At 45.2% G+C, this 25,457-nt stretch overlaps 2 protein-coding genes across 8 annotated transcripts in view; one reads left to right on the top strand and one right to left on the bottom strand.

The window, feature by feature from the left end:
• Positions 1–7,059, top strand: part of RAVER2 (ribonucleoprotein, PTB binding 2) — a 139,826-nt gene extending 132,767 nt beyond the window's left edge. For all 6 annotated transcript variants that reach the window (XM_043878825.1, XM_043878821.1, XM_043878824.1 and 3 more), the window contains exon 12: positions 4,862–7,059. In XM_043878825.1, the coding sequence (XP_043734760.1) occupies positions 4,862–5,008 (147 nt within the window). In that variant the 3' untranslated portion in view covers positions 5,009–7,059. The remainder of the gene's footprint in view (positions 1–4,861) is intronic.
• The window catches only part of JAK1 (Janus kinase 1), a 243,689-nt gene continuing 225,287 nt past the window's right edge, over positions 7,056–25,457 (bottom strand). For both annotated transcript variants that reach the window (XM_043878818.1, XM_043878817.1), the window contains 14 exons: positions 23,996–24,102; positions 20,802–20,945; positions 19,947–20,034; positions 19,353–19,480; positions 18,582–18,717; positions 16,723–16,874; positions 14,247–14,397; positions 14,036–14,130; positions 12,719–12,911; positions 11,654–11,778; positions 11,122–11,294; positions 9,464–9,581; positions 9,091–9,201; positions 7,056–8,454 (listed from right to left, as the gene is read on the bottom strand). In XM_043878818.1, the coding sequence (XP_043734753.1) occupies positions 8,344–8,454; positions 9,091–9,201; positions 9,464–9,581; positions 11,122–11,294; positions 11,654–11,778; positions 12,719–12,911; positions 14,036–14,130; positions 14,247–14,397; positions 16,723–16,874; positions 18,582–18,717; positions 19,353–19,480; positions 19,947–20,034; positions 20,802–20,945; positions 23,996–24,102 (1,832 nt within the window). In that variant the 3' untranslated portion in view covers positions 7,056–8,343. The remainder of the gene's footprint in view (positions 8,455–9,090; positions 9,202–9,463; positions 9,582–11,121; positions 11,295–11,653; positions 11,779–12,718; positions 12,912–14,035; positions 14,131–14,246; positions 14,398–16,722; positions 16,875–18,581; positions 18,718–19,352; positions 19,481–19,946; positions 20,035–20,801; positions 20,946–23,995; positions 24,103–25,457) is intronic.

Below are 25,457 nucleotides of genomic sequence, written 5' to 3'. Positions count from 1 at the left end.
TAGATGGACCTATGTTGGCAAAGTAATGTCTCTGCTTTTTAATATGCTGTCTAGGTTGGTCACAACTTTTCTTCCAAAGAGTACATGTCTTTTAATTTCATGGCTGCAGTCATCATTGGCAGTGGTCATGGAGCCCAAAAAAATAGTCTGTCACTGTTTCCATTGTTTCCCCATCTATTTGCCATGAAGTGATGGGACTGGATGCCATGATCTTAGTTTTCTGAATGTTGAGTTTTAAGCCAGCTTTTTCACTCCTCTTTCACTTTCATCAAGAGGCTCTTTAGTTCTTCTTCACTTTCTGCCACAAGGGTAGTGTCATCTGTGTATCTGAGGTTATTGATATTTCTCCCAGCAGTCTTGATTCCAGCTTGTGCTTCCTCCAGCCCAGCATTTCTCATGATGTACTCTGCATATAAGTCAAATAAGCAGGGTAACAATACACAGCCTTGACGTACTCCTTTTCCTGTTTGAAACCAGTCTGTTGTTCCATGTCCAGTTCTAACTGTTGCTTCTTGACCTGCACACAGATTTCTCAAGAGGCAGATCAGGTGGTCTGGTATTCCCATCTCTTTCAGAATTTTCCACAGTTAATTGTGATCCACACAGTCAAAGGCTTTGGCATAGTCAATAAAGCAGAAGTAGATGTTTTTCTGGAACTCTCTTGCTTTTTTGATGATCCAGCAGATGTTGGCAATTTGATCTCTGGTTCCTCTGCCTTTTCTAAAACCAGTTTAAACATCTGGAAGTTCACAGTTCATGTATTGCTGAAACCTGGCTTGGAGAATTTTGAGCATTACTTTGCTAGCGTGTGAGATGAGTGCAATTGTGCGGTAGTTTGAGCATTCTTTGGCACTCTTGTTTAGTAATGCTAATATGAACGTTGGGGTGTATATAACTTTTTAAATTTGTGTTTTTGTTTATTCCCAACCCAGGGAGTGGAATTGCTGGGTCACATGGTAGTTCTTTTTTAGTTTTGAGGAACTTCTATACTGTTCTCCCTGGTGGCTGCACCAGCTTACATTCCCACCAACAGTGTACAAGGATTTGCTTTTTTCTGCATACTCTCTGACACATTATTTATAGACTTTTTGATGATAACTGTTCTAACAGGTATGGGGTGATGTCTTATTTTCATTTTGCATTTGTTATATTCATAATTTTTTAAATTTCTATTTGGGAATTTATAATATTTCTATCTTTGTTGCAATTCTTTTTTCATGCATTGATCTTTTGACCTCGGTGAGCATTTTTACAACCATTATTTTGAACTCTCAGGTAAGTCACTTTGTTCATTAGATCTGTTCTGGGTATTTTTCATGGCACATCTGGAACATTACCTTTGTTTCTTTTTTATTGTCACTATGCATTACATAAAACAGCCACCTCTTCCAGTCTTGAATGAATGGTCTCTTGTAGAAGATGAACCGTGTTGCTCAGCCCAGCCTGAGCTCTTAATTGGCTTTCAACCTTTTGTGACTATTTTCTTTGAGCCTACTGCTTTGCTTTTAGTGACGTATTTAGAGGATATGCTGAGACTTGTATATCCAAAGGTGGGGACTGCAGTTAGCACCTAGATGCAGGCTGATGAGACCCTGGACCCTGAGGCTGCAGCTGAGAGTATGTAGTTAAGCCCTGTGCAGGGAGAAAAGGAAATGGGCATTTGTTTGTTTTTTAACCTGTTCCCTTTGTGCTGAGCACAGGGGTACAGTCACTAGGGGGCAGGGGTGGTGGTACCTGCATCCATTAAGAATTGTATTTTTGTTTGCTATAATCCTATAGAATTCACAAATGCAAGCCCCATTGCCTGTCAGAGCCAGATAACCCAGGGACTATTCCTTGGATATCAGACATAAAAGTTGGGGCACAGTATGTAAAAACTCCTTTCAGGAAGATGCTAGTGATTGGAGTGGGCTGGAAGGAGATGGGAGAGGTGTCCTTCAACTTCCCCAGTCTCTGGGGAAGACTGCAGTTGCCCCTAGCACCTGCTAGATTAGGAGCCGGATCTTAGGCAGCAGCTTTTAAAACATGTGGATAAGCCTTTTTCGGGGGAAGACAGGGAATGGACTATTCTACCTGCTCCCTCTGCACCTGGCCCAGAGGGGCTAGTCACAGTGAGCTGTGACCATCAAGAATGTTTATTTTCTATAGCTTTGTGGATCTCATAAGCACATGCCCTGTTGACTTTCAGGGCTAAGGATTCTGGGAACCCGTACCTCAAGTGGGAGTCTTCCAAGTTAAGAGTACTAGAGGTGGAGTCCGAACCTGTCAGTGCTCAGAGAGAAGCTAAGAACTGGGAGTTCTCCTGATGCAGTGCTGTGCCAGGGTTGGGATGTATGGTGAGAGTGTATCTCAGCCTTTCCTACTATTTGGGTATTTTCTCATTTGTTTAATACGTAAGAGCTGCTCAGCTAGCTTCTGGATCTGTTTTAGAGGGATTGTTCTACATGTAGGTGTACATCTGGTGTATCCACGGGAGAAGAAAAGGGGCTCTAGAGCCTCCTCGGTCATCTTTACCTTGGGTGAATTACCATGGGTGATTGAGAAGGGCCTTATCTAGAAGGGTAGACAGACTCCGTGTCTGTCCCCTTTGAAGTTGAATCTGGTTTTAAAAATTGTGGCCATTATTGTTCATTTTAATTGTAATGTGAGAAAGCTCTTCTGCACTTCTAGAAGCCTTCCTTATGAGTCATTTCTACATTATTTTTTTAAATTTGTTTTTAATTGGAGAATAATTGCTTTACAATATTGTGTTGGCTTCTGCCATACATCAACATGAATCAGCTACAGGTATACATATGTCCCCCCTCTCTTGAGCCCCCCCACCTCCCCCCCATCCCACCCTTCTCGGCTGTCACGGAGCACTGGGTCGAGCTCCTTCTGTCACACGGCAAATCCCCACTGGCTATCTATTTCACGTACAGTAATGCTGCTCTCTCGATTCGTCCGTCTCCTTCCCCTCTGTCCACAAGCCTGTTCTGTGTCTCCATTGCTGCCCTACAAATAGGTTTATCAGTACCATCTATCTAGATTCCGTATATATGCATTGGTATACAATATTTTTCTTTCTGATTTACTTTACTCTGTATAATAGGCTCTAGGTTCATCCAATCTCATTAGAACTGACTCAGATGTGTTCCTTTTTATGGCTAATATTCGATTGTATGTATGTACCACAGTTTCTTTATCCATTCATCTGTTGATGGACATCTAGGTTGCTTCTGTATCCTGGCTATTGTAAATAGTGCTGCAATGAGCATCGGGGTGCTTGTGCCTTTTTCAATTATGGTTTCCTCAGGGTATATGCCCAGTAGTGGGATTGTTGAGTCATATGGTAATTTTATTCTTAGTTTTTTAAGGAATCTCTGTACTGTTCTCTGTGGAGGCTGTACCAATTTACATTCCCACCAACAGTGTAGGAGGGTTTCCTTTTCTCCACACCCTCTCCAGCATTTATTGTTTGTAGTTTTTTTGATGACGGCCATTCTGACCAGTTTGAGGTGATAACTCATTGTGGTTTTGATTTGCATTTCTCTAATAAAGAGCAGTGTTGAGCATCTTTTAATGTTTGTTGGCCATCTGTATGTCTTCTTTGGAGAAATGCCTATTTAGGTCTTCTGCCTACTTTTTAATTGGGTTGTTTGTTTCTGGTATTGAGCTGCATCAGCTGCTTGTGATTAATCCTTTGTCAGTTTCATTTGCAATTATTTTCTCCCATTTGGAGGGTTGTCTTTTCACCTTGTTTATTGTTTCCTTTGCTGTGCAAAAGCTTTAAAGTTTAATTGGGTCCCGTTTATTTTTATTTCCATTACTCGAGAGGGATCTTGCTCTGATTTATGTCAGAGTGTTCTGTGTATGTTTTCTTTTAGGAGCTTTATAGTTTCTGGACTTATATTTAGGTCTTTAATCCATTTTGAGTTTATCTTTGTGTATGGTGTTAGGAAGTGTTCTAATTTTATTCTTTTTATACCCAGTTGTCCAGTTTTCCTACCACTAGTTACTGTAGAGATTGTCTTTTCTCCATTGTTTATTCAAGTCTCCTTTATCAATGATAAGGTACTCATAAGTGTGTGGGTTTACCTCTGGGCTTTCTATCTTGTTCCATTGGTCTATATTTGGTTTTGTGCCAGTACCATACTGATTTCTACATTGCTGTATATTAAATACTATGTGTAACAAACTTACTAAAGAATATCAAAGCTACAAGTGAGAGGAATTAGGTGGTCAGAGTTGTGAGACATAATCGGATTTATCATATTGAATACTGTTGACTACTTGTGAGGAACATTTTGGCCCTTATCATGAACACTTCTGGATTAGAATATCTGAGATAGAACTCAGAAATTTGCATTTTAACAAGCTTTCCAGGTGATTATTCTGTAAACTAAAGTTGGAGCTCCTGTTGTTCTCTGGAATGTTTCATTATGCTATTTTGTTGACATCATTTGCTTGTTTTTGCACCTACTAGTTTATTCTCTTGCCACGTCTTTTACTACTAGATGAACTTCACATCTAATTTGATATGCAGTTCAATTCCTTAGCCACACTCCTTCCTCAGAGGAATATTGGTATTCTGATTCTACATACGAACAGCAGAAGCAACTACAGTGTCACTTTCTTTCCCGAAAATGTGGGGAGTCGGGGAAAGAGCGCATTAAGAAGCTGGTTTGTATTTTTCAAAAGTTCCTCACGTGACTTTGATATAGAAACTTTTGTATAGTTTTTTTTACAACTTTGTTGTTTATCGTGCTATTCTGTTTTTATACCAATCACAAGTAGAATTGATTTTCTTATAAATATCTTTAACAAATCAACCAATTTTAATTTAGATTTTAGCATTAGTTATGGTTTCTTTTTCTAATAGGTGTCATCTTTAAGAAATGAAAAGCGAGGCTCATCATATCTCGTCTCTGCCCCAGAAGGTGGTTCAGTGGAATTTGTTGACCAGCATTCTCAGGGCACAGGAGCATATTACATGGAAACCTACTTAAAAAAGAAGAGAGTGTACTGAGTTAAGTTCTCTCCTTATAAACTCATAAGGTTCTTTGCAGTATCTCTGCTGTTCATCGCTGCCTTAACTACATTCAGACTAGCCATATCCTTTAAATTACGGGTTTATAACTTCCCAGAATGAACTGTGTTGTGCAGCAGGCAGAATTGCCAAATAAAAAAAGTAAGTAGCAATAAGAGACAGCAATTGAGGACATATTCCACTAGAATTAGATACATCTTAATCAATGTGCTATTAAATTACAGTCCATTGGAGAAATTAACATATCCTAATATTCCTTGTTTAGGACTGGAATAATTTTGACACCATATATAGAAGTGTGAAGCAATAAAATGGGAAACATTCTTGGTTTCCCGAGCCTTAGAATAAATTTCTGATAAGCCAATGTACATTTCAATTTACTCTATCTGGAAGTAATCTCATTCACAAATTTTTAGAACTTTTCCTAGAATTAGAGTGCAAGTACAAAATGCAGTGACTGGTAACGTTATACTCCAAGTACAAACTTCATTATCACCCCCCTTACCAGTCATGCCCTGTCACTCAAACACAGAGGCGACATCCAAGGTATATACCACTACAGATGCTTTACGCTTATATATTATTTACCACTAATACCTCTTGTGGGGGGAAAAGCTATTTTTTTAAGTAGCTTTGGTGATCTAGTAATAATTTCAGGGGTTGGCAAACTGCTCCCTGTGGTCAAATTCAGTCCTCCACCTGTTTTTGTACTGCCTGCAAGCTAAGAATGATGTTTACATTTTAAAATGTTTGGAGGAAAAAAAAAGTATGACTTGAAATTCATATTTCAGTGTCCATACAAAAATTTTATTCAAACACAACCATGCTTATTCACTTACATATCATCTATGGCTAATTTTTGTGCTACAGTGGCAGAGCTGAGTAGCTGCAAAGCCTAAAATATTTACTATCTGGCCCTTTATAAAGTTCACAGACTCCTGATCTAATACCATTAATTCCCTAATCCTTTTATTTTACACCTACAAAAAGACTTAAATTTTGCAACAGATTTGTAAGTAAGTGGCAAGAAACGTAGGTTTCTAAGTTTTGTAGAATAGTGATGATTAATTTACACATTTTGGTCATCAAATGCCCTATTTCCACAGTAAAGCAGTCAATTCTGCCATTTCTAAAGGGGTCTTATGAGGTAACAGTATTTATAACCATTCTTAGATAATAAGCTATACCTCACTCTCTGCTTTGTTTCTTATTTGGTTGCAGTGTATTAGGCTGAAAAATTATCAGGTGTTTAACCCAGTTTTATCCAGCTTCCTTTCAAAAGAACTGTTCATTGCATATAACTTTTGACATCACCATTTCCTGAAGACCTTGGTATTCAAATTGCATGAGAAACCCTTTTGCTATCCAGAATGTCTAAGTTTGTTCTTTATTATGAGACACTAATTCATGATGTGAAATTGAGGGGTCTCAGTGATCCTAGTCTTTTTGAAATCAGATCTTTAAGTATCTTGTATTTGAGGGACTTTATAATAGAGGGTATCGCTCCTGTTTTAGAAGTTTAAAACTGCTATATATGATTTGTAATGTATTGCTTATGTTAACTTCTACTGGCAAATGACAGCTAGAAAGTTAAACTAAGATAATTTCTAGTAAGTATACAACCTATAAATAACCAATCAGGATAGGCATCACTCAGTTCTGACTCAGCAGATGAAAAATGGGTTCTCCACGCTCTGCACTTCTTGTTTTCCTGTTGCATTAAGCCTCTTCAGTGCTTTGTCATAACTCTATGACAGCAGAAGAAAGGGAAGATGGAAACTTTAGAAATATAAGCAGAAAGAGGTTGAAAGAACTAAAAGGTACTTTGAGTTAACAGGTGTGGGTCTGCCTTCCATACTGGCCTGTGCCCCACTGGGACGTAAGAGAGAAGTGTGACTCAAGTGGTGTTAGTATAAGGACCATTACCCATGCTCTCCCCACCAGTCCATACTGTTATTTTTCTATGTAAACAAATTGTTTGTAATGCTTTGAAAATGAACTCTTAATATTAAAAGGCATATGCATGTGAAGTCTCCACATATTTATTTGTATAAAGAGTAAACAAAGTGCATAGAGAGTGACCACAGGTTTGACACAGAGAGAGACATTTGTGCAGGGTTATTGAACAGATTTAAATGGCAAGTTTATTGCTGCCATTGAATCAATACACAGCTATCTTTTCAGGTTTACGGGGGAAAAATAATGATATCAAACAAATAATAGCATCAACAAAAAGTTTTGCAGACTCTTGGTCAAAAAAATTTTACAGTTCACATTGAATCAGATTTGACATTTTGATTACCCAGCAGTCTCCAGGCAAACTGAGAACCGCCTAGTGGATCCTGAACTCCATAGTCTTCTGGCTGGGTCTTTCAAGTTTTGCGCCATAGGGTGACGGTCAAAATAGTGATCGACTCTTTTGTAGATGGATGGTTAAGTACTGAAACACTCTAAGAACAGTGCAATGTACGTGGTATATATGCAGTCAGCATCCAGAACCAATGCTGCCAACAGCCTGCCCCAAAGTGGTAGAGTTACAAAAGGATATACACTGACATTTCTGAAAAGCATGTATCCAGGTTCTTGGCCTCGGTTCTGATTAAAGGTATACGGTTTAGGGAAGCACTGGCACAGGTTTAGTTCTCGAGAATTAACATCATGCAGCAAAGTATCTATTCCACAGCTGCCCCTCCAGGTACGTACGACCCGTCTTCTCAAACACGGGTACCGCTCGTCACCCAAGGGGACAGGAGCTAAGCCACTGCAGAAACAACTCAAAGTTCATGTCCTACTGTTGACAGGAATACACTCATCTTTGTATAGAGACAATAGTATACTAACTGGTATCTATATTTCAAGAATGTTTCATCTATCATGGTATAGATATTGAAATTTGAGGGCATAGTAGAGTATTGGCTAAATTCATCAATCCTTATCTTTATATGCCAGAAAAATATTTCATATCAACTGGCAGCTAAGAAAAAGCAATCATCTTGAGACTCTGGTCAGCTCCTCTTGTTTTGAGAAATCCCATTCTGGTACTCAACTGTGATGGTAAACTAGCCAAACAGTGATATATTCTTTCCAAAAGGAGGAGTGCTTAAGTGCTTTCTAACATTTTGGTTGTCACCATGTTACTGGTATCAAATTTAAAGAGGAAGTACTTATACATATTAAGCACCATAGTGCGCCTTGTATATGGATACGTACCCTGGTATCTTTTTAGAAGAGAATACAAACTTTTTCCAGTAACACATTTGTTTAAATGGCTTGGGTACTGGTTGGGGGTAGGAGGACTTGATACAAATTAGAATTTAAATGGTACTCATGCTTCTTAGAAGTGCTTCAAATCCTTCGATAAGGTTCTGAAAGGTTGTCCGATTAGATGGTTGAAATTCCCAACACTTTCGCATATGTTGATAAACCTATTAAAAAAAAAAACAGTAAAAATGTTTAGGAGCTTTTTTTTTTTTTTGCTTTTTTTTTTTTTAAGTATAGAAACATTAAGAGGAAGAACATAATTTTGAAAATGTGAATGAGTTTCCTTAAGTCATAAGATAAAATGAATATTTGAATAACTTAAAATATAGAAAATGTGTAAGTACATCTGTAAGTATTAAATATTAATATTATTTGTAAGTATTTTATTATTTGAGAAGCTCATGCCTTAACTGACCTTGCAAAAAAACCAGGTCACAAATTACTGTAAGCAAATTTAAGGGTGACGTTATAGCTCAGTTTAGACTACAAATTTCCTTACTGGCTGCTTCATTCTTTGGCTCGTATATACATACTATTCAGTGTACTTAAACAGTCTAAAGAATTAGTGGTAAAGCAGTTCAGTTAGAAATACAGAAAACTGATTGTCACAATAAGGTAACACCAAAATATGCTCCTTTCAGGTGCTCACTGAGGTAAGCCTACTATTGAAGGGAATCTCTTCCTTTGGTCATTTGCCATAAAGATGGTTTTCTCAGATATCCAAAATTCAGCCTCAGAAAACTATTTTAAGATGCAAGCAGTGAAAACAGTTTTATTACTGTGAAATGGCCCATAAATACCTCATCTGGACAGTTAGGTGGACACGGCAAGCGTTTTCCTTCTTTTAATGTATTCACGAGTCTTGTTACCGTCATCTGGCCATGAGTTGGGCCTATCATTTTCAGGAACAACTATGAAAAATAAAACCAAGCAAAATATTTTAATTTTTGCACATATTTATATAAACTCCAGAGAGGTTAAGGTAGAATTTCTAGAATTGGAAATGAAAACAAACAGGCTTTTCTCCTTAGTAACTTAAAGTGAAACTCCAAGACAGTTTTCCTTTCCATTACAACACACTGACCAATTCTTTATGAACAAAACTTACAAAGCAGAGGGATGGACACATTTTCATTGGGGGCCAGATTCAAGCAAAGGACAAGTATGACTTACGGTCATGGGACTGGAATCTGAATCACAGTACGTAAGCAGCTCATGCAGAGTCACTCCGAAAGACCAGACATCAGAGGCAATATAAAACTTACACTGAATTAAACATTCTGGAGCATACCTGAAAGAGAGCAGAACATGAAACTTCATTTCCTGGGAAGGACACACCAAAAAACATTAGAGTAACTCAGCCCAGAGAGACACGTAAGTGTATATTATATGTTAGTCACACACAGGCTGCCCTGGCGCACACCTGATGTGAACAATATCCCTGGTGGCCCTCCGTTCACACAGCACAGGCTCTCCCTGGGGAGGGGTGTGGGAGGAGGCGACGACCACAGGCCCAGATTTTATCTGCCTGCAAGCTCACAGTGAGTGAGTAGTGACCCAAGTGCCCGGTCCTCTTACAGTATCTGCTGTTTTGGTGAATGTTATCCATTGCCTGAGCCAGAAGTTGAGGCATTCCCATATCCGGTCTCAGAAATACTTCTCAAACCTACTCACTGCTCCTAACCCCCACCATCACCGTCCAAACCACAGCCCTAGTTCATGCCATCACTGCCCCCGGCCAAATCAGACTCCGGGCTCCAATCTTGCTCCTCTCCTCCCCACAGTGATCTTTTTAAACAGAAGCCCCCATCCTTAATCCTCCCAACAGCACCCCCAAAACCCCAGCTCCAAAACTCAAGTGTCTAGGGCACTGCCTTAGCAACTGCAGAGACCTTTCATCATCCGGACACGTTGAGCTGATTCCAGTTCCTGGGCCAGCCACTGCTCTGTCTCACTCGCCATCACACACATGCCTTCTACCCATCTTTACAACCCTCCAGGAATCTTTTAAGGACTTAGCCTAACAGAACTTCCAGAAAAGCAAGCCCAAACGCTTCTATGGTTATGGCACCATGAAACTAGCTGCCTCACCCATTAAATTCTAAATCTGGTCATCTTATTTACCCTCGAATCTCTAGTACCTGGCACAAAGCAGGGGCTTCACAGGTATTCCTTTGAATAAATGAATTCATTTATCCAAAGAATATGCAATGAATAAATGGAGGTTGGGTTCCTTGGGTGGGAGAGATCCACCTCTGCCCATGTAGGATGCACCTTGTAGGGCTGGTCAGTTCTACAGGACAGGGTAGAGTGGAGACTCAGCAGCTTCTCCCGTGGACAGTGTTCCAGACAGAGGGGTCGAAGGCGGGATGTGGCCTTCCAACTAGGACACTGGCGATTCATGAGAAGATAGCCAAACCTCCCATGGGTTTTCCTCTACTCTGTCCGAGTTCTCCCTGAATCTGCCAAAGCCTCCTCGTCACCTCATACTTGCCCTCTAGGCTTCCTCTGCATGGCTGTGACTACTATGGCTGCTAATGGTTTTAAGAACTGTGTCAGAGGAATGCCTTCTCAAGGGAAGACAGAGATGCTGAGTGCTGTTAGATTTCCTCGTTGGAAGATGTTGTCAATGAAGCTCAGACATTGCCGTGTATGTGGCTTTCAGTGAAACGGCTTAAGAGCTGTTTCTTGAAGGCAAAAATTAGTCAATTCCAAATGATCTAAGTCTCTTCTAATCTGGACTAATAAGAGAATTTAACATATCTAAAAAGGACCTATCAGAACAGGGGAAGCCCTTTGAAGCACTGAGGAAATCTGTGTGATTCAGTTACCAAAACACAGGGCTGTCCCGGTCGTCCTTGACTGTGTAGTACTCCTTATCAGTCTCGATGGCTTTGGTTAGACCAAAGTCCCCAATTTTCACTTGGTGTTCACTCTCAACAAGGACGTTTCTTGCTGCTAAGTCCCGGTGAACATATTGCCGAGAACCCAAATAGTCCATCCCCTGAGGGAGAGAAACAAAGGCAGAGTGTGCTGCTGAGATCAGATCAGACTGGACTTTATATCTGCCGTCTCGTAACACAAACAGAAATACAACTGTCATTTCATTCACGTATCACTTTTTTCGTTGTTTTTACTTTTATGCAAAAATAGTAAGACCAACTTGATTCAAAGAAATACATATTAAAGAAACCATCACTTTCTTAGTAGAGGCTAATTTCAATCCACATCAAGCAGAACAAAATAAACTCAGTATAATTATCGGAAAGTTTCCCACTTGCAGCCTAATTACAAACCAATTACTCAGGACAGAGTGCCTGAGTTTTAAATTTTTACCAGGTTTTTTCTTTTTTCCCTTTTTACCTTGCAAATCTGAACAGCATATTTTAACTGGTGTTTGAGGCTAATTTTGTTCTTATTCTTTGGAAGATATTCCTTAAGGCTCCCTGAAGGCAGAAACTCCATGATGAGCTTAATACCATTTCCACCTGTTAAAGGGGGCAGGGGGGGAAACCATTAGTTGTTGTTCAGTTGCCAAGTCGTGTCCGACTCTTTACAACCCCATGGACTGCAGCGCATCAGGCTTCCCTGCCCCTCAGCATCTCCCAGAGTTTGTCCAAGTTCATGTCCATTGAATCAGTGCTGCCATCCAACATCTCACCCTCTGTCGCCCTCTTCTCCTGCCTTCAATCTAGCCCATCAGTACAAGACAGTCAAATGAAGGAAGAGTAGAGGGCACAGGATCTGGAGACAGAGGACCTGAACTGACTTCAGCATCGACCCTGAAACCACAGGCAAGCTGCTTAACCCCAGAGGTTCCAGAGACCTGGGATCCTCAGGAGTGACCTGGGTACCTACCCCAGGGTCGTCACCACTCACTCAGACAACGTAGTGTTCTGCAAAGCACTCGGCAAATGATTTTTAAAAATCATGAGCCACATCGTTTTCACTACAAATTTTAGAGTACAATAACATGAATGCTGTAGTGGCTTGTAAAAAAGATACACTTAAGAGTAAACACTACTTGCCACTTTGATTTATACAACTAGAAAACTAAATGGCCTGCCTAGTGTTGGGTCAGAAAAGCAGGTAAAGGAGAGGGGTGGGTGTCAGTTTCATCTGGCCTAGTGTGCTGAGTATTGGGACAGGGGAAATCTAATCCCCAATGTGGGTGTAGTAGCCACCTAGAGAAACAATGCTGGAATCATCCCTGCCTAGGAGGCAGGCTGGGTAGTCTTCTCGGAAGCTCTGCAGCTGCTGAGGGATCTGATGGTGCGTACGGCTTGGAAGTCCTAGAGCTCTGGCGGTTATCAGCTAGCATTCAGGCAGCCCAGATGAGGCCGAGGGCATGGCCTGCTCGGCACTAGCCTTTATGTGACCCCAGACGGCCACTTAGTCTTTAAATGGACCACACTTTGCATAACATACCGTCTTCTGTGCAGATGCCTTTATACTTCACGATGTTCTCATGGTAAAGGTTTCTTAAGATTTCAATCTCCTTCTTCAGATCAGTGATGTGGTTCCCTCCACTCTCGGGCTTCAGGGATTTGACAGCCACCTGCTCCCCTGTATTGTCCCCCTCAGGGTCATACCTGCAGAGCTCGACCTTCCCAAAGTGGCCCTGGCGGGAAAGATGCACATGCTTGATCAGAGATGCCTCAGCCTGGGCCAGCAGGACACACTCAAAGATGAGGCTTGTTCCTCTGGAGGCTGGGGAGGGCACACACAGCCTGACCCTGCAGGTAACAAGCTCCTACCTGGCTTCTTCCTCTTCCCTGCGCCCTTCCCCACTTGGCTAACATGCCATCCCTTCTTCTATTACTGCGCTAAGACAAGAAAAGGCTCTGGTGACTGGTGAACCAACACATCAATCCTGTTTCCATGAAAGTGTAACTCACAAGGAAATGGAGGTGTCAGGTGGTACAACCATGGCATTCTTTGACAGCACTGGGTCCACGCTACAGGAGGCACCACAATGTGGCTACAAAGGGCAAGGCATGAGGAGTCTTCAGAAGATGGGGATTAGATTCCAGCTCAGCCACCTACTAGTGAGGTGGGCCTGGTCACCCAGTCTTCCAAGCTGGCTCCGGAGGTGCTCAGCATGCACACTGGTAATAAACCCAGGGATGCTGTGAGGAAGCGGGACCACTGTGATTGGTGAGGAAGCGGGACCACTGTGATTGGTGAGGAAGCGGGACCACTGTGATTGCAGAGTGCCAGCACCAGGCCTTGGCACAGGGCGGGTACCCGAGATGGGACAGTCTTGATAAACTACAGGAAAGCTGTATGAAGATGAAAATCCAGTAGCTTCTCTAGTCACATTTACTGTTGGGGAACTATTCAAGGTCCAGAAGAAAAGCTAGCATTCTATTTCAGTGTTCTGTGAAGTAAATCCACCAATCATTTACGCAGCCTCACAGGATACATATTCCCAAAAAAGTCAGAGGCAGGGATTGTTCTATTTCCACCATATCTATACCCATCCCCCATGCCTCTTTCTTTATATTCTCTGTCCCTCATTTTTAAAAAAAAAGGGACAAAGGCAGCTCCTGAGGGAGCTGACCAATGTCCTGTGTGCATGAACAGGAAGACATGTGCATGCCGCCACTCTTTGTCAAATGGAGAAACACGATCCCTGAGAAAACACTGGAAGATGCTCTCTCTTATAAACTTTGACCTGAACGAGAGAGAATGGAGAATGGCTCTAGATGTCCAGAGAGGTGAACGGTCAGCAGTGTAACTTGCCTCTCCCAAGTCACGGATCCTCTTTAAGAACCGCTTTTCAAAATGTGTGGGATCCACTTCAGTTGTTGGCTTTTTTTCTGATACAATGTCTGGATCTAACAGAAGAGAGAAAACATGTTAAAAAGAAGTGAATGCCCCTCTAGGCTCCAAGTTGTCACCCCCTCCCCCGGGCCCTGGCTGGTCTTGGTTAAACAACTTAAGGCAGTCTTACTCTGCTCCTCCAGCTTATTGATGTCTCTCATGATGGCTCGGAAGAAGGGTCTCTGGTTGGGGTCGTAGTTCATGCAGCGGGTCATCAGGTCAGCTAGCTCCTTACAAGATGGGGTCACTGGCCTGCACCTGCTTTCATAGAATCTCTCTTTCTGCAAAGAAGAAGACCACGTTGAAGAAACCAAAGGAACCACCCACAAACCTTTTAACCCCAGGTCAGATAGAGTTACCTAACAATCCCTAATTTAATTCCCAACAGCTCTGCTTAAGGGTAGACTTCATAAACATGAGTGCTACTGTTGCCTTTTTTTTTTTTTTTTTTACAACTGTGGAAAATCTTAGTCCTGATACAAAAATAGTCTGAATTCAAGGAAAATACGCAGTATATCCTACCCAATCCCAAATAAACTGTATTCCTGCAAAGTCATGCAACCTTCTGGAATATGACTTGGCAACATGTGTAGAAATCTTCAGATTCTTCAAACTCTTTGACTCATTAACTGCAACTACTGAATGACTCAGAAATAAGTCAGATATAAACAAAGATTTATATTTAAAGATATTCCCTGCAGAATTAAACAGAACATTATAAATATGAAAACCTCAATGCCAAGTATCTAATTTTAGTTAAATAAATTAGAATTTAATGAAACTATGAACTCTTACATCAATTTAATCATATAGGAAATTACAACATTAAATGAAAAAATAATGATTTAGCATGGTCCCAATTTTGTTTAAAAAATTAATACAAACAGATTGGAAGACAATATGCCAAAGTGTTAAATATTAATCAAGGGTGACTGGAATATAGTGATTAATATTTTTTCTTTTTTAAAAATAGTTTTCTCTATTTTCCAAATTCTCATTAAGTGGTTACTACTTTAAAATTATGAAAGAAATGACTGATTTATTTAAATCATTAAAAAAAATTCAGTGAATTTACTACACTCCAGATTCTGGTCTGTAGCTGAATCTCTAGGGTACTGGTTTCTCTTGTGGTCCCTGTGGATCCTGGTGTCGGGGTGGGGAGTTAGGCCCCAGAGGAGAGGAGGAAGAGAATTAAGGAGCTGAAGGCTGCCCCTGCCTTGCAGAATCTCTCACTCTTCTAGGCGCCAGTGCAGACCTTTGCTTACCCTATCTCCATATTCTGCTCAGCCCTGGGTAAACACAAGGTGCTCAAAGAGTACTGACAGCAAATGGTATGCTGTTTTGTTTCCAAGGAAGTTAAAAATAAAATTACTCCCTAAAGTCCTGGCTGAAAATTCCAAATAGCAGATCTATAGAGGTGCTGATTCCTCCATGGGTTTTAGCTTAACTCCTCTTGCCCAAGTCTTGCACCACGTTCATCTGGCAGAAGATTGACTGGTTGGAGGTTCTTCAGGCTCTTCAGTGTCTCCTCCAAGCGCGCCCTCCACGCTGCCTCCCCACTGCTGCTCCCTGGCTCGGGCTCTCGCCACTGAGCGCCGCAGGGAACTCGCTGCCCTGTCCACTCCCCAGCCTGTCCATCCAACCACTGGCCAAGCGCACCGTGCCAGGGCTGGCCTCCAAGCCCTTCAGCGTCCCACATCACCCCTGGCATTCAGGGCCTCTACAAAACCTGACCTCAAACAACCCTTCCCACCTGTTCACCTGTCATTCCTCACCACATTCCAGGCAAATGGAACCACTTACTGCTTCCTGTAGACGACTGAAATGCCACCTTCCCCTGGACTTCGATCATTCCCTCCCAGCTACAAGTGATGCCTGCCCCGCTAAACACACAAGGCACATTCCAGAGAGCAAGTCAGTGAGTCAGGATCAGCGGTCCTTCACTGTAACTGCTACTGCAGCACCCCTTCAGAGTTAGAACGCTCTACTAGCTTTCTGCAAGTGAACAAGCAAGAGTCAGCCTTGACGCTGTGCAGTCTAGCTGAATAACCCAGGCCGTGAGCCACCTGCATCTCAGTCACCTGACCTGTAAAACAAGGGTAATGACACTACCCCACCCAACACGCATGGCTCTTTGGGTGATGGTTTCAGATCCTTGCCGCTATTTTAGCCCACCTCTCCTTCTAGACCCTAAGGTCACTAAGGGCAGGTCAGGCCTGTGTCTCTTTCATCGTAAACCCCCAGCTTCAACTTAGGACAATGCCTGGTACACAGGAGGGACTCAATAAATACTTGTGTGTTAATCTTGAGATGCTAGAACCAGCTACTGAGCTCGTATTGTATACCTGGCACTCTATGTGCATTGTTTGCTTAATTGTCATTACAACCCTGCAAAGTAGGTATTCTTTATCCCCGTTTCATAGATGATGAATCCAGGCCCAAGGAAACTAACATGTGTGAGGTTACACTGCCAGTAAGCCTGTGGAGGATAAGTCAAACCCGTGCCCGTCTCCTCCCACAGTGTGAGGTTTCCTGATAATTCCTGAGATGCCCCTGAGTGTTCAGGGGGCCCTCACTCAGCTCCCAACTGGAAAGCAGCTGCTCACCTCAATCAGCGTCTTGTCTTTCAAAGGGATCTCGCCATTGTAGCAGATTTCCCAGAGTGTGGTTCCAAAGCTCCACTTGTCAGCAGCCACACTCAGGTTCTTGGAGTCTTCAACACACTCAGGAGCGATCCAGGGGATTCGTTCTATGCACTCTGGAAAAGCCAAGAGGTGTTCACAGATCAGTGTCTGCAATACCTGGGAAGTGTATCACCGCCGCTGCAGCAAGAACTGGAAGTTAACAAAGAAATGCCTTCAAGCAGTGTTTTCCAAACGTGGGCTGTGGCTGCACTGGGCCTGTGGAAAGCTTGTTAAAGGGGCAGTTTTCCAGGCCCCTCAGCCCTGGCCCTTCTGATGCACCTGTCTGAGACAGGGCCTACAGATGTGTCTGTTTAACACAGACTCCCCAGGAAGGTGTGGGAGCCCATCTCTGAAGCTTTGGCTTCAAAAACGCAAAGCACCCCCGAGTGGAGGAGGTCACATGGACAAAGAGTTAAGAAAGGGAAGGCCAGGGAGAAGAGGCCGACACATGCAGAGTGGGCACAGGCTAACCTCCCCTTCCTCCCATACTCTGCACCATCCAATGTCATACTTCTTTAACGTGGGTTTTCTTTCATTTGAGAAAGAACAAAAGAAGTCACACATATCTTGCACCCAGCTACTGAAGAAGACCAGTGAGTGGTTTAGAACCCCTGCCACGTCCACAGAAATGGCCCTCAACAAGCTCAGTGGCCTCCTGGAGCAGCATCTCAGCTCCTGATGGAAACAGGCAGGAAGCCACTGAGCTGGGCAGTGATGCTCAGGCTTGCTGGTCCTTCTTCCCGCCTTCTCACATCCATCCTCCTGACAGACAAGTGCAGGCTGGCCCTAGGACCGTGTACCTACTGTCGCCTTGCTGCTGGCTCACCTCACTGGCCTGTAAGGCCCAGATGAAACCCACCTCCTTGCTGAATCACTCTCTGGGCCCCCCGGATGTCATCTCTCTCCTCTGAATGTTCACAGCATTTTATTGGCCCCTCTCGCGGCATCCCCAGGCTTCTCTACTTGTTCTAGAGTCACCAGTGTCTGTGTCTCAGACCCTTGCTGAGAATAGGATCCCCGACAGGTTCAGGGCTGGGTCTGTCTCAGGACTGCTGGATGATGGCCAGATAGTAAGCGTCAAAATGTACTGAAGGATGCTCCCTGCTCCCCTTCCAAAGAGTGGATGATTTGGGTCTTAATTTGTGAGGCCTGTTCTTCATCCTGGTTTGTTTCCAAACTCAGTCCATTCCTTGACTGAATGACTGAGCAAAATTCTCAGTGCTGAAGACCACAGGCCATGGCAAGCGGGGCGCTCTGGGACCCTATGTGTGGCCTACAGGCAGAGCACGAGCCGTGCGGCGCTGCCTAGTGTTTCAGCTGCTGGGTCTGCCCACTCCTCTGGAGTCGTCAGCTCAGGGTGACTCATTCAAAGACAAGATGCCTCAGCAATGCTAAGGCACCTCCCCAAAGTGCTCACTCACTACAGGGGATTTCAAAAGGAACACAGGGAGGACCCAGGGCCCATTCCTCCTGACACCTCTCTGATCACCCAGGACTCACAGCCTCCCTCTGAGCAAGGTGCTACCCCAGCACCTCAAACAAGCTCCTTCATCACAAGGACCGGATGTGCCTTGGCCAAGTTGTTTCTTCTTCTGCACAGTCAGCTCCTTGAGGTTAAAGACCAACCCTCCCCCGCACGGCATCTCCTCTGCCCCCAAGGGCTGGACAGGAGCAGCAGACACCTTTTGCAGAAGTATGCTTTCTAAAAGGAGACAGAACCCCAGCCCAGTCCCCTCCCCTGCTGGCCTGGACCTGCTTGCAGGGGGAGCGGGGGAACGCACCTTGTCTGGAGAGCACAGTGATGGGGATGCCAGGGTCGCTGAGCTTGATGAAGGGGCCGCACTCACTGTCAATCCCCTCACGGGCCAGAAGGAGGTTTTTGGTGCACACGTTTCCATGGACCAGGTCTTTATCCTCCTGCGGAGTGAAAAAGCTGACTCAGCAAAAAACAGCAGTGTTGCTACCCTCCTTCCCAAACCCCCTCCTGTTTCCAGCCCTCAGGTCGTAACCCACAGTCCCCCAGCCCCAGCCAGACCCAGGCAGCCAAGAGCTCCCACTGATCTGTGCAGCTCGGGCACGTTCTGTAACATCCCTCTGCTCTATTTCCCTCATCAGGGAAACAGGGATGATGGGGTTGGGGGGTGGGGGTGGCGGGCAGGCGGGCAGGCCTCATAAGGCTTTTGTGAGAATTAGTGGTGAGAGTCTAAAAACACATGCACAGCTGAAGCATGGTAAGCATTCAATAAATGTGAGCTACTGTTGATCCTAACAGATTCATTCACTCATTCAGCAAGTACTGTAATATTTCTACTCTCACCATACAATGCAGTACCCAAGTCAGTCTTCTGAAGGAATAAAATCTCCCTCTAAGCAGGATCCATACGTAAGCTCACAGAACAGCCCAAGATGATGGTTTTCACTAAGCACCAGGCACACCTGTTTCAAGGCACAGAGCCTGGGCCCCCCAGTCTGCTGGGTCAGTACCTCCTTCCTGCCTCCCCTACTAGGACATTCTGGTTCTTGGTTGAGACCAGACATCAGAACATACTTACCAAGTAACTCAGGGCGCTGGCCAGCTGTTTGGCAACTTTAAACTTCCACGGTGTGGTGAGGACATCACTTTTCCGGTGCATGAAGAGATCCAGGGGTCCCCCTTCCACAAATTCTTCCACCATGATATCTACAAGCACAAAAGCAGCCACATCTGCAACTTGACGTCCATCTGGGACAGCACCCTCCCTGATTCCCTCACGAGAGCCCGGTTTAATGACTGGTACTGAGCTTGACAGTGCAAGTGGCACAGTGCTTCAGAGCCGGACAGGCTTGGGTTCAAGCCCTGCCTGACGCTCCTTCTACTCTGACTCTCTGAGCAATGAACTCAGCCCACCCACTCCCCGCTTCTAGTGTGGGACCCAGTGCTTGCCAGAAGTAAACATTCAAGAAATCAATGAAAAAGAAATGCGATTTAGTTCCATGTCCACTACTAGCTTAAGCAAGTGACCTGCTCAGCACTTTGCATTCCTTGATTACAAAAAGAAAAGCAAGAAGCCTGGGCAACATGAAGCAGATGTCAGCTCCCAGTCATCTTCACAGTAGCCATGCTACCCAGCTAAGGCCACCCTCCCCTTCCAAAAAGACACACTTACTCTCCACGTCTCGGACACAAACCCCATAGAGGTACACGATGTGTTTATGGGAAACCTGCCTCATCATGCTGGCTGCCTCAAAGAAGGCCTGTGGGAGAACAGGACAAAGACATGTCAAGGGCAGGCCTCCACTGGTCTGATCCTAAAGTGGCTCAGCTAAGAGGGAAGGCAGTGGATCCCAGGGAAGCTCACCACTGTCCTCATCCCAAGGCCTGGCCTCAATTGCCCGGAGGCACTGCCAAGCCTCTGCTGTAAGGGTCATCTGGCTGGGACATAGGACTTAGGTAGCAAATCCCATAGGACACAGTGCTGGGCTGGTGGGATAGGCTGGCTGGCAACTTCCTCATTGGATACTCATGTCCACTGCTTCTTCCTTCAAATGTTGGGAAATAACAACGTTTGACACTATATTAGAATAAAAGGGGAGCCAAGGCAGCAGATGTTTGTCAAGACTCGGCTTTGTCACTCTCTAACAGGATGTGGGTCAGTCATTTTACTCCTCTGGGCTTTACTTTTCCAGACACTGAGTGACAGCCTGGGCTGCATCAGGGATTCTGAGATCACTCAGCTAGTCCGAGGCTCCACGGCCGCCACGTGGACCTCTAGGAAGGACACAGGAGAGAGTGGGACGGACAGGGAGGGACAGGTCAAGGTGGGGGGAGTGCTCAACCCAGCTTATCTCTACTCCTCCCTCACTCGTTTCATATGCTGTGTTAATCTAAGATTCTATTTGAAGAAGGAAGCTTGACTAGAAAACAAGGCCAGAATGGGCGAAGGTTCCTCTCAGCCCACTGTGGTCCACTGGCTCCAGAGATGGGGGAGGGGAGAGGGTGAGGCCATGAGGATGACACTTGCCAGAGAAATGTCCCTATGGCTGGGGTCTAAGACCTTCAGAATGACTTTTATTCTCTTCTCTTCAGAAGTTCCTTCATCATCCTTGTAATCTGTGAGGGTCCCAGAGTAGATGTGTGTCCGCGTGCCTCTCCCAAGGTGCTCGCCCTGAAGGAGGAAGCAGGAGGTTAGTGAGACCCTCCCTGGGGCTGCAGTGATGTGGGTCTGAGTCCTCTGGTGGGGGGGGGGGGGGGCGCGCACACAACACAGCTCAGGTGGGACAACAGCAAAGGGGCCCCAGCAGCTCACGCCTCTTCGGGGCCTGGGCCTGTGAGGCCTCCAGAGGAATAAAAAGCTACTTGGCCCAACACAGCGGGGGCACTTCCTGGGCCACAGGAGACAATCCTCTTATTCTCTGAACAGCAACCTGCTGTGTCTCCCTCCAGGAACAGCCTGGGGCCAAAATATAAACCATGACCTTTTGCACAACTTCCAACAGTGCCATTAATAGCCACCAACGTTGGCGCCACCCTGGGCCTCCAAAGCAGGACTCGGCAGGAGGCTCCTCCACCCACAGGCTGCGGAATAGGAGAACAGGCTTGTGAGTCCTGGCCCTACTGCTCACAGGCCTTTGGGAGACTTTCTTTCATCATACTCAGTCTGCACCCATTTTCTGTAAATGGGTTAACAGTCTCCTAGGGTTGGTGTTAATTATCAAATGAAGAATTAGGTAGAAAACTTCCTGGCACATAGTGAGTAGAAGTCAATCTGTTGGCCAATGTGTTTTGTCTAATCGCCCCCTCGTACCTATACATTTTACCCATCTGTCTGATGCATAGGTGTTAAGTGTGCATGCTTTCAAATTAGCAATATAATTTACACAGGCACATACCCTAGCGATCCCTAGAGGAAGGTGACTGATATGGAGAGGTAGACACAGGAGGGACAGGCCTCAGTTTCCCCACATATGAAAAGGTAATAAAACCAAATGAGCAACATGAGAACTAAATGAGATCATCTGCTCAAGGCCCTGAACATACAACGAACAATGATTTGTCTTTAAGGCCCTTTTAGCTTCAGCTTAGACTCTACCTGCAATGTGGGAGACCCAGGTTCGATCCCTGGGTCAGGAAGATCCCCTGGAAAAGGAAATGGCAACCCACTCCAGTATTCTCGCCTGGAGAATTCCATGGACAGAGGAGCCTGGCGGGCTGCAGTCCATGGGGTCGCAGAGAGTCAGACATGGCTTGAGCAACTAACACACACACACAAAGCTTAAGTTTTAATAATTCTGATGTAAATACTCTTAACATATGAAGTGAATCCAAATGTGAGTCATGAAACTTAGGCGTTGTCAAGGTAATGATATTAACCCCACAAAACGTGTAACTGGGAGTTCTATCATTCTACTGATATATATTATCTTAGGACCTCCTCTAAATACAGAAAATGCTTTGTGGCTGACTCCCTAGGCTGATTTCTGTCTCTCTTAAGAATGTACACAATTGTTAATTGGGTATATTAACTTGCACAAATGCCACCCTTTGTCACCTGTCACAGAACGGTGGTACATCTGCCCTGTCTACTGTATCCTGGCAAGGTCCTGTGACTATTCATTAAAGCTGCATCTGTCATGAAGCGATTCATCAAGGTTATGGGAAGTTGTGTTCCCAGAACATCCTGTAAAAGCCATATGCTTTCAGAATAATTACTGTTCCCCCAGAAGCGTTGCTTATTCCAGGGGCCAAGTCACAGCACTGTGCGGTAAGGATTCCACAGCAACTCAGAGGCCCCTGCGTGTCCCACTCCAGCCTCCCTCCATGCTGCGCCCTCTGTCTTTGCTGAGTGCCTGTCCATCCTCTGGGGCTCTGCTTTGATTCCACTTCCCCCAGGACGCCACTGCTGTCCCAAGACCAGGCAGCATGGTCGTCTGCCGGTCCCACATCCTGCCGTACCTCTACTTGGGACTTGTCTCCTGGCAGTTTAATTATCTACTCAAGATAGATAAGAATCTGCCTCCCCCACCGGACTGTGTGCCTGCGGAGGGTGGTGGTCATTCCTGGCACGGGAAGTGCTCAGTCGCTCTTGGCTAAACGAACACTGGAGGCACAGAGGATGGCACAGAGACCCAGAGGCTCAAGGGGAAGGAGAGCAGGAAGACCCTGGGTACACGTCAAGTTCCAGGAAGAAAAGAGGCTGGGGTGCTGCCCATCTCTGGACACAGCTCTGATACCCTGAGGGACAGAACAGTCAGATCTGCCCTCAGGAAAGCATTTACATAGTGAAGTGGGGCATTTGCCACTGTGGACTTCCACTCCCTCCAGACCTCCTCAATAATTTCAGGAACTGATTTCAAAAAGCAGATGAACAACCCAGCCTCACGCCTGCCACCCTCTGCCTGGTCCTCAGTGAGTGAGCCCACAACTCGCCCTCCAGCACCTCCAGGGTGGGGCAGCCTCTCTGGGGCAGTAAGCAGCCCACACAGATTTCCTTCCCCCAGGCTGCTGGCATGTGGGCTTAGTCTCCCCCTGCGTGTGGCTGTGTCAGGGGGCTGAGGAGGTGGGTGCAGAGCAGAAAGTGGGGGTTCCCTGGACCTCGTACCCTACAAGGCCCAAGGGCAGCTACGAGGGAAACGGTCTGCCCAAGGCTGCAGACGCTGGGCCAAAGCCCTGTGGAGGCTGGAACACTGGTCTGAGGGATCAGCTTCTCAGCACAGCTCCCTCCTTCAGATCTGAACTGTGCATCTCCTGCTCCCTCACTGTGCTCCACGTGCCCTCAGCTCTGCTCCTTCTGGACACATCATCAGAAAGCCCAGGACTGAAATTCAGAAGTGCCTCTCCAGCAGGTTATGGGGCCACGAGGGTCATCAGCCTATAATCCCCTATGGAGATCTGTCAACATTCCCACCAAATTCTCCAACTACTTCTAGGGTTGGTCCCTAGAACTATAGGACCTGGGAGTGGAAGGTCCCTGTAGCCCAGACACCCACTCAATCACTGACTAAGCCAGTTCCTTCAAGGAGAAAGTCTAGGGTGCAGCAGCAAGGCTGGGCGGACAGCAGGGCATCTGCTGGTTGCCCAGCTTCACCTATGAAAGGGAAATCCCCCTGCTCATCAGATCTCTGCAAACATGACTTCGTTCTCCCCAGGTTCCCCAGGCTTCTCCACTGTGGGGAGGCAGGGCCAGGTCTGGACACAGGAATGGCAGCAATGACTCACTTGCGTAATATCTTTCTTGAGGATTCGATCGAAACTCAGCTGGCTCATGGTGTAGACAGGCTGCCACTCCTGGGCTTTCTTGGTGGCCACCAGCAGATTGGAGATTTCTATGGAAGAAAGAGAGAGAAGTCCGAGTGGAGCGGTGAAGGTGTAAGGTCCCAGTCACCAACATCTCCTGGGCCCTGGGCTTGCTCAACACATACGTGTGCATTTGTTGGTTCCGTCACTCAACAGATATTTACTAAGTACTTGATTCCTGCCCTCCAGGAGCTCATCAGCAAAGCTAACAACAGAGCCGACATGAATCAAATAATCAAACTCTGTGCCGCTACGCTTAAAGGGCAGGTGGTCTGGGGTTGACACAGCAGGATCTGTACTGGTAAGAGGGGTCGGGGAGGAAATGAAACGTTAGAAGCCGAGAACAGAAACTCTATAAGGTAGGGCCTGTGTCTATATTATTTCCTGCTCTGCCTCCACAGCCTGGTACACAGTAGGCACTCAAAAAATACTTGCCAAACGCGTGAATGAAAACAGGGTGTGGGCTGAAGGATGAGAACTAAGGATAGAGGAAGCACATCGGGAGTGACAGGAACCAAAATCGGAGGGTTAAAAACCCAGGTTCCGTGAAGAACAGGGTGGGTGACCCAAAAAAGACGGCTGTGCCTGAGGCTCTCTAGTTCCCAGCACTGCCCGACAACAAGGAGGCATTTAGTGAACTGCTGGCTGAATGTTCAGATTTCAAGCAGACCAACCCCCAGATTCTACTGATTCAAATAACAAATTAGACCCATTATAAAATCTGCTAAATCAGGGTCAGCACAGGTGGCTAACTGGGAATTTATAATCCATGCAAGTCACTGTCCCCCCGTGGAGCCACTCTGAGCTCCGAGGTTATCGTGAGGAAGAAAGCACCTTCCAGATGGGGCCAGCTGAGTATTCATCCACTGTCCCTGAGCAACGGGCCAAGTGACTCAAAGCCTCTCTACCCTGCCAGGCAGGATTTGTTTTTCTTTTGTTTTTTTCAGCCCACACTTTCTGACTACCTTCTCTGTGCCAGCCACTGTCCTGAAGAGCTTTATACACATTAGCTCCTGTCCTTATGACAATCCTATGAGATATATAGTATTCTTATCCCCTTATAGATCAGAAAAACAGATTCAGAGCTATTAAATCATTTGCCCAAGGTCAGGCTCTGGAGTCATGCTGCATTCAGGGTTGACTCCAGTCTCCTGCCTCCACAGCACGGCTGGCCCTAGTGGAAAGGGGTACAAATCTGGGCGCCAAAAGCTGGTTCAGATACAGGCTCCCCTGTAATCATACCCTGAGTACCCACGCTTTTAGAGTCTCCTCTCCTCCATTCTGTTATCCTGACTCTAATCCTGTTAGCTGGGAAAAATCAGGTTCAAGCAGGCAACTCTGGAGAAAAGACATGAAGAAAGGGCCACCTGAATGTTGCCCAAGG

Source organism: Cervus elaphus, chromosome 20 (assembly GCF_910594005.1).
Source record: "Cervus elaphus chromosome 20, mCerEla1.1, whole genome shotgun sequence".
In the NCBI taxonomy this organism is placed as follows: domain Eukaryota; kingdom Metazoa; phylum Chordata; class Mammalia; order Artiodactyla; family Cervidae; genus Cervus; species Cervus elaphus.
This window is presented reverse-complemented; position numbering and strand designations above follow the sequence as displayed.